At 45.7% G+C, this 14,792-nt stretch overlaps 1 protein-coding gene across 3 annotated transcripts; it reads left to right on the top strand.

Moving 5' to 3' along the window:
* The first annotated feature begins 265 nt into the window (after nucleotides 1-265).
* LAPTM5 (lysosomal protein transmembrane 5) lies at nucleotides 266-14,695 on the top strand. Of its 3 annotated transcripts, none has more exons than XM_004947678.5 (8): nucleotides 266-426; nucleotides 5,417-5,510; nucleotides 9,724-9,800; nucleotides 10,429-10,557; nucleotides 11,049-11,171; nucleotides 11,248-11,343; nucleotides 13,210-13,302; nucleotides 13,893-14,695. In XM_004947678.5, exons 1-8 carry the CDS (start codon nucleotides 346-348, stop codon nucleotides 13,965-13,967), a joined length of 768 nt encoding a protein of 255 aa, XP_004947735.1. In that variant the 5' UTR covers nucleotides 266-345; the 3' UTR covers nucleotides 13,968-14,695. The 3 variants fall into 3 exon arrangements, with proteins under 3 accessions (XP_004947735.1, XP_417701.1, XP_046759601.1); XM_417701.8 differs by having other exon boundaries at nucleotides 11,046-11,171; XM_046903645.1 differs by lacking the exons at nucleotides 266-426; nucleotides 5,417-5,510 and adding an exon at nucleotides 8,005-9,039 and having other exon boundaries at nucleotides 11,046-11,171.
* The last annotated feature ends 97 nt before the right edge of the window (nucleotides 14,696-14,792 follow it).

Raw genomic sequence — 14,792 nt, 5'->3', positions numbered from 1 at the left:
AAGTTTAAGGTGACATTCTTGGCCCCCTGCTTTTATTTCTGATGGTTTTTCTGGGACAAAGCCCACTGCTCCCCTACACCCTGTTCACTACCTGCCCGAAGCAGCTTTGTGCTCACATTTGTCATCAGGGATGTGCAAGCAGTTAAAGATCTGTTAGAAAAGCAACAATAGTTTTTTGCTTTCTTTCTTATTGAGAAATCAAAGACCTCATGTGACCATGTGGATGACTTAACACATTTATAGACCAGGAAGGAAGTTGAACTGCACTGCTCTCTCTGTTCTCCAGTGAGGTGGCTGCTGCAGACTGAACCGCTGTAACTCCCAGCAGAGCAGAGGGACCCCAACATGACTGCCCAAACCAAACCCCCAAAATGCTGCTTCTTCAACATCAAGACAGCAACTCTTGCTCTGGGGATCTTCCACATGGTAAGTGACAGAACGGGGGACGGAGGGAGACAAGAAAGAAGCATGGGAGCAATGCTTGCAGAAGGTATAAGCACTGCAGATCATGGAGTTCCCTGACTATTGACTTCCATGTTGTGCCAAAAACAAAAGACAAATGGTTTAAGGGGGATGCAAAAAGTGTGAGGTTAGGTGGGGGGGAGGAGCGGGCAGGAAGAAATTTATTACAGTTGTATTTTTTTAAACTGCTATCCCCAGCTCTACCCATTGGAGCTCTGGGGAACCATCTCTGCTTCCTGATCTTTATCTCTGCTTCCTGATCTTTCCCTTGCAGCTCAATTCAGGAGCTCTTGCTTGTGCATAGAGGAACTTGGTGCAGCTGCCTGGAGCTGCTGGCTGCAGCTGGGCAGCACAGGGAACATTCAGGGACGTTTCTTCCCCCATTAAGAGACATTTCTCCCCCCCATTCAGGCCGCAGAGATGTACTTTCAGGTGGCCTCACGTCATACTGAGGATGTGGTTTCTTGCACAGCAGGGCACACTTAAAATAATCCCTTCTGCTGCGCTGGGTGTGCACAGTCACACACTGGGAGCACACAGTGTGATAACATCTAACGGGGACCTGACCTTTCTCCGTGCACAGAAGTGGAGTGAGGGAAACTGTCACCCACAAGGATGTACTGGGCATGGAAATGTCATAGTCCCCACAGTGTTCCTGGAGCAGCTGGAGCAGGCCAGGCATGCCCTCACTATGTCACAGCCCTTTTCTTGCTCACACAAAGTTGAGATTGGGGTCCAGCATGAGGTGGCGTAACAGCTTTGACTCCCATAATGCCATCCCTCCGTGCTTTGATAGAGCACTGAACTCATGTAAAGGCAACAGAAACTGGAGATGGGTTTAGTTGCTGATTTGGATTGTGGGGTAAAGTGAAAGCATTCAGTGAAGGATGATCACAGATCATCATGTCCAACCTCAACCCATCCCCGCCATGGCCACTGACCACATTCCTCAGTGCCACATCCCCATGGCTCTGGAACAGCCCCACGGATGTTGACTCCACCACTCCCTGTGCAGCTGTGCCATTAATGATCACAGAAGATCGCCCCACGCCAGCTCAGAATGGCAGAGCTTCCCCCTGGCACTATGTGGAATCCAGATGCTGCAATGGCATTTCCAATGCCAACTTTTAATCATTTCAGGACCTTGAAATGTGATGAGATTGCAATTTTATATCCTCCTTTGCCTTCTGCTTTTTGAGCGTCTAGATTACAGCCCAGGCAGGCTTCTCATCTTCTCACCAGAGTCTCAAAGCTCATAATCTCACTGTTTTAAAGAAGCGGAAATTGCTGTATCTCTTATGCAATCTTATGACCCCAAGTGACAAAAACTGAACTATATGAAAGTGGAGAATTTGCAGCAGAGCAGAAGTAATTTCTGATGACCAATTAAACGTAGAGCCATCGTGGAGGGTTGGTCATGACCTACTTGGAAATGGGACCTTCATAGGAAGAACTCCCAAGGTTTGCAGAGGAAGTGGCAAAATTAAAGGGAGGAAACATGACAAGGAGCTACAGGCATAGCATGTGATGCAAGCTGCCTGGTGCCAGTGGAGAATCAGAGGCACGGAGAGAAAGGGAAGTAAGCTTTCCTAGCTGGGAGGGTGAATCATAAAGCCTCCTCTGTGTTCCTCCAAATGCTTCGAAACAAAACACATTTTTCTAACAATTGTTTCACTATGGTGCCAGTAGATATTCCCAATTTGCACCAGCATTTACTGGAAGAGACTGAGATCAGCTCATGGTGCTGGTGGCCAGCAGGGAAACCTCCATTTCCAATGACATAATGTGAAAGATGTGTTATTGCAAAAATCACTGTTGATCTGTTGACTCTCAGTTGAGTTTTGAACAGCAAAAGGCAGAGCCTTGGGGTGAGGCTTCATGGTGTTCTCAGGAAGGAGACTGCCATTGGATTTTGCAGTAGACGGTCTTAGCATACTGCTTGAAGAGGTAACACAGACGAATAACAGCAACCTTTTATATTTCCTACCTTTTCTCTGCCTTTTTATGATGTTCCTGCAGCTTGGCAGAGGGAGGGAAAGGGGAAAGTGAATATATAACTCAGTGGTGACATGGATGATTTGCCACATCAATACTGTTCGTTTGTATCAATATAAATTATTGCTGTGTGTCCCAGTGATCAATCACAGTGATGCTGGGTGATAGCAACGCCATCAAACACAAGCTCTCAGGCTTCCTGGTGATATCTTATACTCCTATAAATTAGATTTGTCTTACTGCTGATCTCTCCCTAGACAGCTGAAATAAATGTGGATGTTCTCAAACCAATGGGGAAGGAGAAGGAGGAGGATGAGGAGGGGACAGTTGTGTGATTAGCAAAGCTTCAAGAGGCGTCGGGTGGTGACTTCGAAAGGAAGCATGGAGTAATTTGTTGTCCTGCTCACTGACGAGAAGAGACTCCAAGTTATTTGGTGTTAGCTTCAAGAGTAAAGCCTGGCTATTGCTTCTGTGCATAAGCAGAAAAGCTACAGTTCATTTGCTACTCATCCTTAATTAGAGGTAAAGGTCTTGGAAAGTGGCATCTCGTTGGGTTGACCTGTCACAGCTGAGTTTTGGTGCTTCTTGAGCAGAGTTGCATCTCTGAGACCTTCCCCAGGTCCAGCCCTCACTGTGGCCGTGGTTCGTGTTGACACGGAGCTGTGCTGTTGCAGACTGTGGCTGCCCTGGGATGTTCCCTCATCCTCCCAGAGCATCTCTATCACATGAACAGAGAGGAAAAAAGAGGCAGCAGGAAGGAAAAGATAAAATGTTCTGAACCTCAGCAACCACTTTTAAATTAAAGTAAGAAGAGGTGAAGCGCTGAAAGTAAAGCACATATATGAGGCACCATTTGACCTCACAGTACCAGGTGTCACCACCCTGCATGCACAGAGGTCAGGAACCCTCAAAGCACATCTGTGTCCCCACCGACCTCTGCTCATTGCAGTTTCAGGTTCTTTGCAAAGCCTGGGTGTGAGAAAAGTAGCACGTGTCGCACCAAGGCCATGTGCACACATATAAATAATTTGGAGGTTAGTCAAGCTGCACAGATTTCAGCAAAGAAAAAGTACCTGATGCAGCCTCTGACAGCAGCTTAACCCTACCACGGCTGCAGCAAATATCCCCCAGGGAATGGGGGCTGCATGCAACATGCTGTTAAGTGTCTGCCTTACAAGATACCCTGCTGCTTGCTCAGATTATGTGCTTTGGGTTAACGGCTCGCTGTCCCTCTGTCCTGCACTGTCTGGCAATGTCACCCACCTTCCTCCAACTTCTCAGCCCCACTGTGGGGCCCCAATTAACTTCTGTTCTTTGCAGGAATAAATGAGGTTGTCACAGGCCAGGCAGTGGAATGCCAAACGCGGCGGTGTGTGATGGAGGGATCTCTTGGCCATGACTTACCCATGGGATGGAGAGCTCAGAAATGAGCCCCAGAGCTTTGTCTCTTACCTCGTTGCAGTTCAGTGGCTCATTCTTTCTATGCAAAATCCCTTATAAATGGAAACTTAAAGCCTAGTTTCACTTAAAATGTCTTCTCACTAACCTCCTGCTTACATTTGGTTTGGCTATCTGATATGGAACTGCCATTCATTTGGTTGTTTTTTCAACACTTGCAAGGATCTCAGGGCGTCTTTTTCTTTATTGTTCCCCTGATGGGCACTGGGGAGTGTCCTTTGTGCTGAAGCTTTGGCTCTGGCTGGAAATTCATCTGGGATTCCATCTCCTGCTCTCACTCACTTGTCTTTCAGGAAACATGTGGATGCTTTGGGCTCAAGTCTTCTGCTTTTCTCTATTTAACAGAAACCTGAAAAAGCAATTTCTTCCTCAGCTTCCCATGCTGCCATTTGAGGAGTTTGACCAGTAGCAGCAATAAGGAAAGTGAAATCTCTTGGGGAGTATGTGCTTATCAGAAATGAAGGATTCCAAGGATCTCCAACTCTTCTGGAAACAGCACTTGCAGCTCATGGCAAAGAAAGTTGATGGAATTGGTTCTGGGAATAGTTTCTGATCTTCTCCAGCTAACATAGACAGTAGGAGAGGCTGCATTTGGTTCCTATCTTTGCCACATAGCAGTGCCCTCCTAGCTTTGCTTCCCCATTTCTGGCCCAATGCAAAGTCTTTCCCTCTGTGCCTCTTTCTTTTGCCTGCAATACCTACTGTCGTGCAGGAGGCATATGACCATGCATTACTGCAGCCTGAGCTCTCTGTAGAAAGAACAAACCATCTCTTCTGCTTGCTTAACAGTTTTTTCTCATCTTCTGCAGTTGCTTGTTTTGCGCTGTTGCCCATACACAAAGTTTGCAAACAGGAGCACAACCACAACAGTTCAGTTTCCTCTTTGCCTGCGTCACTTCTTTAAGCAAGTGTTAGCACAGAAGGCTGTGGCAGCTATTGTGGACAACTTGTTGCAGCTACACAGTACCATGCTTGTGCTGATCGTGGTGTCAGATACAGACTTCCTTCCTGCACCATCATGGGGTTCCAGGCAACCCCTGTGCAGAGCAGAAAAATACCTTCCCTCACTCACCTCTCCCAGTGACCTCTTCTTCACCGATGGTCTTTTGTCAATCCTTCGAGTATGAAGAGTGTGTGCTCCCAGTGCTGGACTCGGTGGGGGTGATGGAATCATGTTTGCACTGTTTTTTATTTTCTTTGGGGAGAAATGAGAGAAAATCGATCCAGTTAGGTTCAACGTGGTGGGGGGGGAAAGCATATTTGGAAGATTTTCTGAAATAAATAAAAGAAGGAAAATGATATTTTTGTCAGTGACACAGTGTGCCTAGACTTATAGAAGGGTCTTAATTTTTACTGCATTTCTTTTAGCACTTCAAAATGCTATTGGAGAGCCACCCTGCACTTATGGCTGCAGCCACTGCATACTCCTTGGAAACAGATTTGTCGAAAGCAAGTTGGTCTGCAGTGGGCTGCATTGTGCCTTTTGCCTTTGTTCTCATAGGTGATGAGCATTTTGCTGCTGATCGAGTATTCCCTGGAGGTGGCGAGTGGGAAGGGCTACTGCAAAGACCTGAGCAAGGATTACTACAGAATTGGTAGGTGGTCGGAATGCTGGAAGGGAGCAGGGGACACTGGGGTCCTCAACTGGTTCCTCTTTCTTTTAGCTTCCTCTTTCATTAAGGTTTGTAAAGACCAGAAAGATCACCACGTTCAACCCCAACCCATCCCCACCATGGCCACTGACCACATGTCTCAGTGCCACATCTCCACATGTCTTGAGCACCTCCAGGGACGGTGACTCCACCACTTCCCTGGGCAGCTGTGCCATCACCTTTCCAACTCCAGCCCCTTTGTCCCCACATCCCTGGTGGTTTTGGCACGACATGAATTGTCTGCAAGAAGCAGCCAGACTTGTTCCATATCACACACAGTCCCAAGCATCACATTTGTCACAACTGATTGAATTCCTACTCATGTGGGGTGAGAAAAAGAAAATTTAAAAATTTAAAAGAAAACAGCTCCCCGAACCTCAACTATTACTTAACCAGAAAAAAAAAAATTTGCATGAAGCTGTTGGGGACAACAGATGCAGAGTGCTTTTTCCTTTTCTTAGTCACTTTCTGCTGTAAAACCACAGGTTGAGATAACCCTTCTGCGCTGTGCTCAGAAAGGCGGAAATCAGAGTCCTCTGCCCTGCGGTGTCTCACCCTACAAAGTCATGAGGAACCACACAGGAAAAAAAGCCCACAGCAGCAAGGATTTGCCCATCCCCTGCTTTCCCAGTGTTTCCTTCCCCAAGCTGCAGAAATGCACAGAAAGTGGAGGAAAGCCTGGGGGGGTTGGACGGAACTCAATACCCAACTTGTGTGATGAGTGCTTTTGAAAACGCTTTCAGCAGAGCTTCCCCCTTCCACTTGGCTCCTCCTCCCAAGTGTTTCAAAGGGCTCTGCCTGGGAGATGGAGAGCACTTCTTAATTATAGTTGGAATAAATGCAGTGCAACAAAACAAGCAGGGAAACAAAGCAGCCAAGCAGTATAAAAAGTTCAATTTGACTTCAGAACCCAGATGGAAGATCTGGAGAGAATCACTCAGGATGGAAAAGACCTTAAAAATCATAGAGTCCAACCAGGACCTAACCACACTACCCTAACTCTAACAACTCTCTGCTAAATCATGTCCCTGAGCACCACATCCAAACGGTTGTTAAACACATCCAGGGATGGTGACTCAACCACCTCCCTGGGCAGCCCATTCCAGTGCTTAACAACCCTTTCTGTATAGAAGTGTTTCCTGATATCCAACCTAAACTTACCCTGCACTACTTGGGGCCATTTCCCCGTATCTCTCATCCTGTCACCTGTCAGCAGTGAGAAGAGATCAGCCCCGCTCTCTCTGTAAGCACCTTTCAGATACTGGGAGAGAGCAATAAGGTCTCCCCTCTGCCTCCTTTTCCCAGACCAAACAGCCCCAGTTCCTTCAGCCACTCCTCATAGGCCATATTCTCCAAGCCCTTCACAAGCCTTGTTGCCCTTCTTTGGACCTGCTCCAGCACCTTCATGTCCTTTCTGTACTGAGGTGCCCAAAACTGAGCGCAGGACTCGAGGTGAGGCCTCACCAATGCCGAGTAGAGGGGCAGGATGACTTCCCTGGTGCTGCTCACCACACCATTCCTGATACAAGCCAGGAGGCCGTTGGCCTTCTTGGCCACCTGGGCACACTGCTGGCTCCTATTCAGCTGACTGTCCATCAGTACACCAAGGACCGTTTCCATCAGGCAGCTTTCCAGCTACTCCTCCCCAAGCCTGTAGGGTTGCCTGGGGTTGTTGTGACCAAAATGCAGGACCCAACACTTGGCCCTATTGAAACTCATACAGTTTACCTTGGCTCATCAAACCAGTCTATCCAGGTCCCTCTGTAGTGCCCTTCTCCCCTTAGGCAGATCAACACTCCCTTTAAATACTGGAAGGCTATAATGAAGTTTCCCAGCAGCTTTCTCTTCTCCAGACTGAATAAACCCACCTCACTCAGCCTGTCTTCATAGGATAAGGGCTCCAGCCCTCTGATCATATCTGTGGCCCTCCTCTGAACCCACTGCAAAAGTTTCACTTCCTTCCTGTGTTGGGGATCCCAGACTTGGATGCAATACTCCAGATGAGGCCTCACAAGGGCAGAGTAGAGGGGGACCATCCTCTCCCTCACCTGCTGCTGTTCCTCTTCCCATGCAGCCCAAGGGCCTTCTGGGCTGCAAGTGTACACTGCTGGCTCATGTTAAGTTTTTCATCTACCAGGAGACCTAAGTCCTTCTCAGCAGGAATGCTGTCAAGGACTTCTTCTCCCAGTCTGTATACATGCTTGGGATTACCCCAACCCAAGTGCAAAACCTTGCACTTTGCTTTGCTGAACCTCATTAGCTTTATGTAGGCCTATTTTGAGTATATCAAAGTGCCTCTGGATGACATTTCTTCCTTCTGCTGTACCAACTGCACCACTCAGCTTGTTGTCATCAACAATCTGCTGATGATACACTTGTTCCCATCATCTATGGGATGGTAATGATGCAAAGAGCACCAGCCCCAGGACAGACCCCTGGGGGACACCACTGGTCACCACCTCCACCTGGACATAGAGTCATTGACCACCGTCCTCTGACTGGGACCATTCAACCAATTCCTTATCCACCAAATAGTCCACCCTTCAAATCCATAGCTCTTCAAAATGGAAAATAAGGATGTGGTGAGGAACCTTGTCAAAGGCCTTGGAGAAGTCCAGGTAGATGGCATCAGTTGCCCTTCCTTTGTTCACCAATGTCATCACTCCACCATAGAAGACCACCAGATTGGTCAGACATGGCCTTCCCCTGGTGAAGCCATGCTGACTGTCTCAGATCACCCACTCATCCCTCATGTCTTCCAGGAGGATCTGTTCCATGATCATCCCAGGCACAGAGGTGAGGCTCACCAACCTGTAGTTATCCAGGAAGGAGAATTTGGATTGTTTTTGCCATTGCTGGGACAATGGGAAGGGTGACAGGATCAGCAGTCTTTAGGAGAAATGCTCTGTTCCTACCAGCCTCTCCTTGCTGCCTTGGTTTACAAGATACTTCAGGCAGGGTAGCACCAAGAGCACCCCCTCTGAAAGCTGCTTTTTAGTAGAAGTTGACTAGTATTAGTATTGAAGAGATTAGTTGATCTAGTTAAAATATGCCATTAAAACAGGAAGAGTATCCAATACCTTCTCTATTCATTCTGAAGCTTTGAGGATGATTCATAGTGGGGTCAACATCAGCATGTAAACTGGTCTAATGCAAGTCTAGCTTTACCACCTGATGTTTTAGAAATAGAACAAGATGAATCTGGTCAGGCAGAAGGAACAGGAGACAAACAGCCATGTGGTATTTTGAGACATTCAATTGCAATTTGGAAGAACCAGGTTCACATAGAATCATAGAATCGCTAAGGTTGGAAAAGACCCACAGGATCATCAAATGCAGCTGCCTTGACTGAAACTGAAAAAACATCCTGCTTAAAGGGATAAACTCTCTCTGATGGGTGGTTTTGGAAGGAGAATCAGGCAAAGTGGCTCCAGGCAACTGGGGCTTCGTGGGACTAGGGCTGTCTGCAAAGGTTGAGATCTTCATCAAGCTCCTCTTTATCTGGAGTTTATTATGGCCTTTGGTTTTCTGTGCAACAGATCTCAGCCTTGTCCTCCTGCTCCTGAGGAGGGTTTGGTTTTCTTGAGCTCTTCCCCAGGCAAACTATGAGCACCCTCTATCCCTTCTCGTCTGTTCTCTTTTTGGGCTTGGGTTTCTTTTCTTTGCTGTTTCCTAAGTCTCCTTCCATGTTTCAGTTCTCATTATATTGTAGCTAAAAAAAAAGAAAGAAATTCAGTATTTATTTAACAAGATATAAGTAAAAAAAAAGTTCCTTGTTTCTCCTCACGCATCTATTTTTTTTTTTTTAAGGAGTGTGTCACTTTCTGCAACTACAGAGAGTGGATGGAGGCAAAGTATCTCATCCTGCAGCTCTGTGGTCCATACCACTGTTGGGTGGTTGAATCTTCTTCCTTGCTTGAGTATCTCCTAGATCTCTCCACAGCTTTTGCTGTTGATTAATTTATCTGAATCTAAAAATAATTTCCTGACTAGAGTTGTTTATCATTGCCTAAAACTTCACTGCCTCTTTTCATTTTGTTTTACTTTAGTATTGTAGCCCAGGATATTTAAAACTTCAATCCCATGTGCCTGAATGTGGGAGGTGGACACTAGGCTCCAGCTGTCAGTAATGTGAAATCAATGTTGTTGCTTTTAGCTGATGTCACCACCAGTTTCCTGTTGATCATCATGCTGTTTGTCATCAGCTTCAACCTCCTCTTTGGGGTGGTGAAGGTACGTTCTCCACAGATGTCATTTAGCTGCTTGCTGGGGGCTCTCTGGTATTGGGGACTGGAGGATGATCACTGAAAGTGCTGAGGTATGATCACAATGATGCCAGCTTCACCAAGACTGAGTGGCATTTAAATCAAGGTTATTTGTGTTGTGGGGTGGAAATACTCTTATTTGGAAACGTTGCTCTATTGCCTCATTTCCATGCTCTTGTACAAGTCAGACCTTGGAGGGGAACCATAACTCCCCTATTACATAAGGATTCCCTTCTTATTTCTGGAGGAAAAATGACCATGTGCTGATCTGGGAACCCAGCTTTCTTTGCAGCAGAAAGCCTGGGGCAGCTGAACAACTAATGGAAACTGATTTGATGGGATCAAACATCAAGGTCATGTAGTGAAAGTTCACAGAAACTTCCAGAGCAGATTTGGAAAAAGAGTTAAAATCAGTGTTGATGTCCTTCACTGTTGCTGAAGCTACCATGATCATCACAATATCTAGAATTAGATGCAGAAATTCTAGGAGAGGTTTTGTTCTTGTAGTACCTTCACACCTGTCATTTTAGGTGGCCCATGGCTGGGCTCATTCTCCCATTCAGAACAAAAATAACTCACACTGACTTTTCTCACAGAAGAGGGAACGCCTCCTGATCCCGTTCCTTGCTCTACAAGTCATGGACTTTCTCCTCAGCCTCCTAACAATGTTCAGTTCCTATATCCAAGTCCCAGCCATGGTTTCAGTGTCATCCCTCAGACACACGGTAGGTAACAGCTCATGTCAGAATGCTCTTTGCTCTTTGTGGGATGGCTTTTTGTGGTAAAGCTGTTCCTACAGTGGCTGCAATCCTTGGGAGTTAGAAGGTCCACAAGGGCAACAGGTGATAGCTGGGACAAAATTGGGTTTCCCACATCTGGGACTCTTCCTCTTGGTTTTACTTTCTGTCTCAGGGCTCTGGGGAGATATTTGTGAGATAAGTCAGGAACATCACTGCATCAGCTAGAGACTTCTTCAGAGGAGCTGGTAGAAACCAACCCAGCAAGATGGTTTGCCCAATATTATGGTTTGTATAAATGAATTAAATCATAGAATGGCTGAGGTTGGAAGTAACCTTAAATAACATCGAGCCCCAGCCCCCAAATAACTTAGGCTGTAAATGATGACGAAGCACAAGCCCACGTAAATAGGGAAAATCTATAAAGGCCTTGTAGTCATAACCAAACCCCTGTCCCCTGCCCTTTGTCTGCACAGCAGGAACACCTGAAGACCCCTTTCCTGGCTCTGCAGCTGCTGGACTTCTGCCTGAGCATCCTGACCCTCTGCAGCTCCTACATGGAGGTGCCCACCTACCTCAGCCTCAAGTCTGCAGACAACAGGGTAGGTGGTGAGCACACTGCGTGACCCTGGCAGAGCAGACAAGTGTTTGACTGAGACCTTCTCCCTCTTTTCACAGGGCTTTTTGCCAGCCCTGGAGAAGTTACCAACAGAGGAGTATGCCAAAGTGATGGTCACCTTCACTGTTGCATTCATTGCTGTCCTCTTCTTGAAGGTAAATGGCTGAAGGGTGTGGTGAGCTGTGAGGGCAGAAAGGAAGCTTTGCTGCGTGAGGGATAGGAGGAAGTGGTTTTGACTTCTGTCTCAAATTTGCCAGAGACAGAAATCTGCTTGGGTCTCTCCTTGGGTGCAATAGGAGCTGTACCTCAGTGAGGGTCTAATAATCAGATCACTCTTATGATTCTGGGGGTTTGAGTTATAAAGCAAGCTCCCCCTGTATTCAAGAACTATGACTAGCCATTTATCTCTAAAAGGATAAGATGTCTGAAAACAAATTATTGGAAACTCTTCTGCTATTGTACGACAAAATCAATGAGGTCGTTAAGCAGCAGGTTGGATCTTCCACTTGGGTGACTTGCTGTGTCTGTGCTGATGCAAACAGAGTTATGCAGCCAGATATCCTGAAACTTAATTAAAAGCAACGAGCCACTGGGTTCTGCTTACATCTTAGAAAACTGCATCAGGAGAGACTTTCTGCACAGTGAGAGGGTTTCTTTCCTTCTTGCTTCGATGGATCAGAGAACAGATTTTTCACTGAGGGGTTTCAAAAAGAAAACTGCATCTCTCCAGGTAGAGAGCAGATTCTGCACAGTGACAATTGCTACTTGTTCGCCGGAAAGCATTTTTTTTTATCTAGACTCTTCCCAAGTGGCCTGAACAAACAGTGTGGAATGGAGAGTCCTGTGCAATGCACTGCAGATGTAACTTCAGCATATCTTAATGTTTGCATAAACTGAGCAATAAGAGTGGAGGTAACTCTGCAACCCCGCTGGCAGTGTGACCTGACAGATCAGTTGGTTTGAATTCCCTTCAGGGCTAGCTACAGCAAAATCAAAGAAAATATACGTAAATATATATATATATATATTATTTTTTTGAAATTTATTTAGGAGTTGAGTGGGGTTTTTTTGTACAGTTAGTATGATAGCTTCAGTGTATTGCATGTTTGCTCGTCTATATGAAGAGGCTTTTGGAATGGGAAGGTTTTTGCAGAGTTCCCTGAAGGAGGTCAAAGCATGGCTTTACCTCCTCATCTCCATAAGTCCATTTGAGAGACAGATTCCTTAAGCTCAGATACTCCATTCCCTGTCCTCATTCTTTGTCTTGGCTTTGTGTCAAGGCAAACAGTCCTCATTGTTCTGGGGAACCCTAAGCTACAGGGCTTGTTCTTGGGACATACATCTCCCTGTGTTCCTTAGAAAATGCCAACTGTTTTTAAAGTACAGCCTTACGCCAATAAAAATAAGAGGCACATGACTTCGCCTCACTGCACAGCGCAGGGAAAATATTTATTTCATATGGTATGTTTCACAGGCCTTGCTTATTTTCTTGTGCCACAATCTGTCAATCGATGCATTTTTCTCAGATAATCTCTCCATTTACTGCATTGTGTAACTCCACGAGGTGCAAGGAAGGCCTGTCAGAAAAGAGAAACTAATGGAAACATGAGGTTTTCTTGAATGAGCCTTCCTTTGAGGTCAGTCCTAGTTGACAAGGGGGCCTTGGATCTCTGGGAGGTGGATGTTGTACCCATCCATGTGTTTCTGAGACACCCAGACTTCGTAGCCTGCTCAGAAAAATAGCATGAAAACTGACATGTTTTCCTTTCCTGTATGATGACATTGGACACTCAGCAGCCTTAAGCATGTGCCTATAGCCCTACTGGCTTCACACCAGTATGCTGCTCTGAGCAAATGGAGTTGCCACCCTTCCAACAAAGGATCAGGACAGACTGATTTAAGGCCTTGGAATGTGTGGTTTCACCTCAAGAGAAGGATAGTGGTAGGATGATGGCAAACACAGAAATGCTCTTGTTGACTTGCAGCACCAAGGCAGACTTCCCTTTCCCTTTCCTTTTCAGGCCTATATGTTCAAATGTGTCCTGAGCTGCTTTAAGTATATTAAAGCCAGTAAGAGAGAGGAGGTGAAAGTGGACACACAGGCAGTTGAGAAGGTGAGTAGAGACTGCTTTAGGCTTATGTCATGAAAAGTTGTGGTTTAGATGGTGAGATGCTTGATGATCCTTGTGTTTGCTCCTTTGGTGGTATGAAAGACAGTTCAACACTTCAAACATGCATTAACAGGTATTAATAATCAATTCCCAATTACGTAAAATTCCTTTAAGTTCACTCTTTTAACCTTCCAAAGGCAATGATACTTGCAAGAAAGCTGATACTCAGACTTTGGGTGAAGCAAATAGATGGGAACATATCACTCTTAATTTCTGACTTGAAGGTGTGTTTTTGATTTCAGATTAACTTTTGTTTCTGTGCCTGATAGTGTTATTCATGTTTCGAGTTCGTCTTCACCCTTTGCTGGATCAATGTCTGAGAGATTTGGTGCATCACCCTTCATTTTAATGAATGTCCTTACGTAGATTATGCATGATCTCCAGTAGTAGCATCCAACTGCTCTGACACAAAGAAGGGATATTTAAGACCTTCCAAAAATGAGAGATACTTGAGGAAGAGAAGCATATCCAAGTTCAAGGCCATTTGGAACCCTTCATGGATCCAACGCATGACTAATGGTCTTCTCTTTCAGGCCGTGCTGCCATCTTACGAGGAAGCCTTGGAGTTGCCATCCAAGGAGTGTCCACCGCCCTATGTAGCAGTCTAAGCTCTACTCATGGAGAGAAGACAGTTCTGCTGTTGGTGCCTCCTACCCCTTCTGTCAGATACTCAGCCAAACTGAGAAGCCCTTACTTTACAGCAGCATCAAGCTTGTTGCACTCTAGCTCACTTTATGAGCCTATGAAGAGCAGTGATAAACCACTAGAGCTGGTGCCTCATTCCACACTGGCAGTTTTGAGCTGTTACTACTGAGTTGCAGTGCTGATTTTAATAAACTTGGCACCAGGCATCTTAGAGGTTCCCATCACTGGGCTCTGACATCTGCCAGGCATTTGTCCTGGATCCCTTGGTAGGCTTATTTACCCCAGCAGGATGCTGTTTCTTATCTGTCTTACATTTCTAACCCAGCAGCTGAGGCATTTAAGAAGTAGAATGAGGGGAAAAACAAGCAATAACCTTTTTTCTGCTTTCTGAGGTAGCCCAGCCCTGAAGTATACTATGCTCACTAGCATCTTTTAATGAGGACCTAAGGGAAAGGAGTTAGCAAAAGAATTAAGTTCTCAACAACACACTCTCATTCTGTCTGCTTATGATCATGATTGAATTTGTACTCCAGCATATAAAACTCCAGCATATAAAATGCTGGAATTGTGACAGTGTTGCTCTGCCATTTTATACCCAAGAGTATGCTTTTTCTATTATTTTTTATTTTTTGGCTTTTACTGTGACTTGAAAGATGAGTTTTAATAATAAAAAACCTGTTAACAGCTTCAATCTTTTACTGTCTGATTTCTGAAGGGTTGGCACATTCATGACCCATGCTGACTGCACAGGTCAGTCTGTGTAAATGCTGGTGAATGATGTTGCTGAC

Source organism: Gallus gallus, chromosome 23 (assembly GCF_016699485.2).
Source record: "Gallus gallus isolate bGalGal1 chromosome 23, bGalGal1.mat.broiler.GRCg7b, whole genome shotgun sequence".
In the NCBI taxonomy this organism is placed as follows: Eukaryota; Metazoa; Chordata; class Aves; order Galliformes; family Phasianidae; genus Gallus; species Gallus gallus.
Note: the sequence above shows the minus strand (reverse complement) of the source record. Positions and strands in the feature narration are given on the sequence as shown.

What these genes read in the sequence shown, in the direction of transcription:
- LAPTM5 (XM_417701.8), top strand. Translation starts at nt 346, where the DNA reads ATGACTGCCCAAACCAAACCCCCAAAATGCTGCTTCTTCAACATCAAG. An exon ending in CTCTGGGGATCTTCCACATG is followed by an intron (nt 427 to 5,416) that starts GTAAGTGACAGA and finishes TTGTTCTCATAG; the next exon opens with GTGATGAGCATTTTGCTGCT. An exon ending in CAAGGATTACTACAGAATTG is followed by an intron (nt 5,511 to 9,723) that starts GTAGGTGGTCGG and finishes TGTTGCTTTTAG; the next exon opens with CTGATGTCACCACCAGTTTC.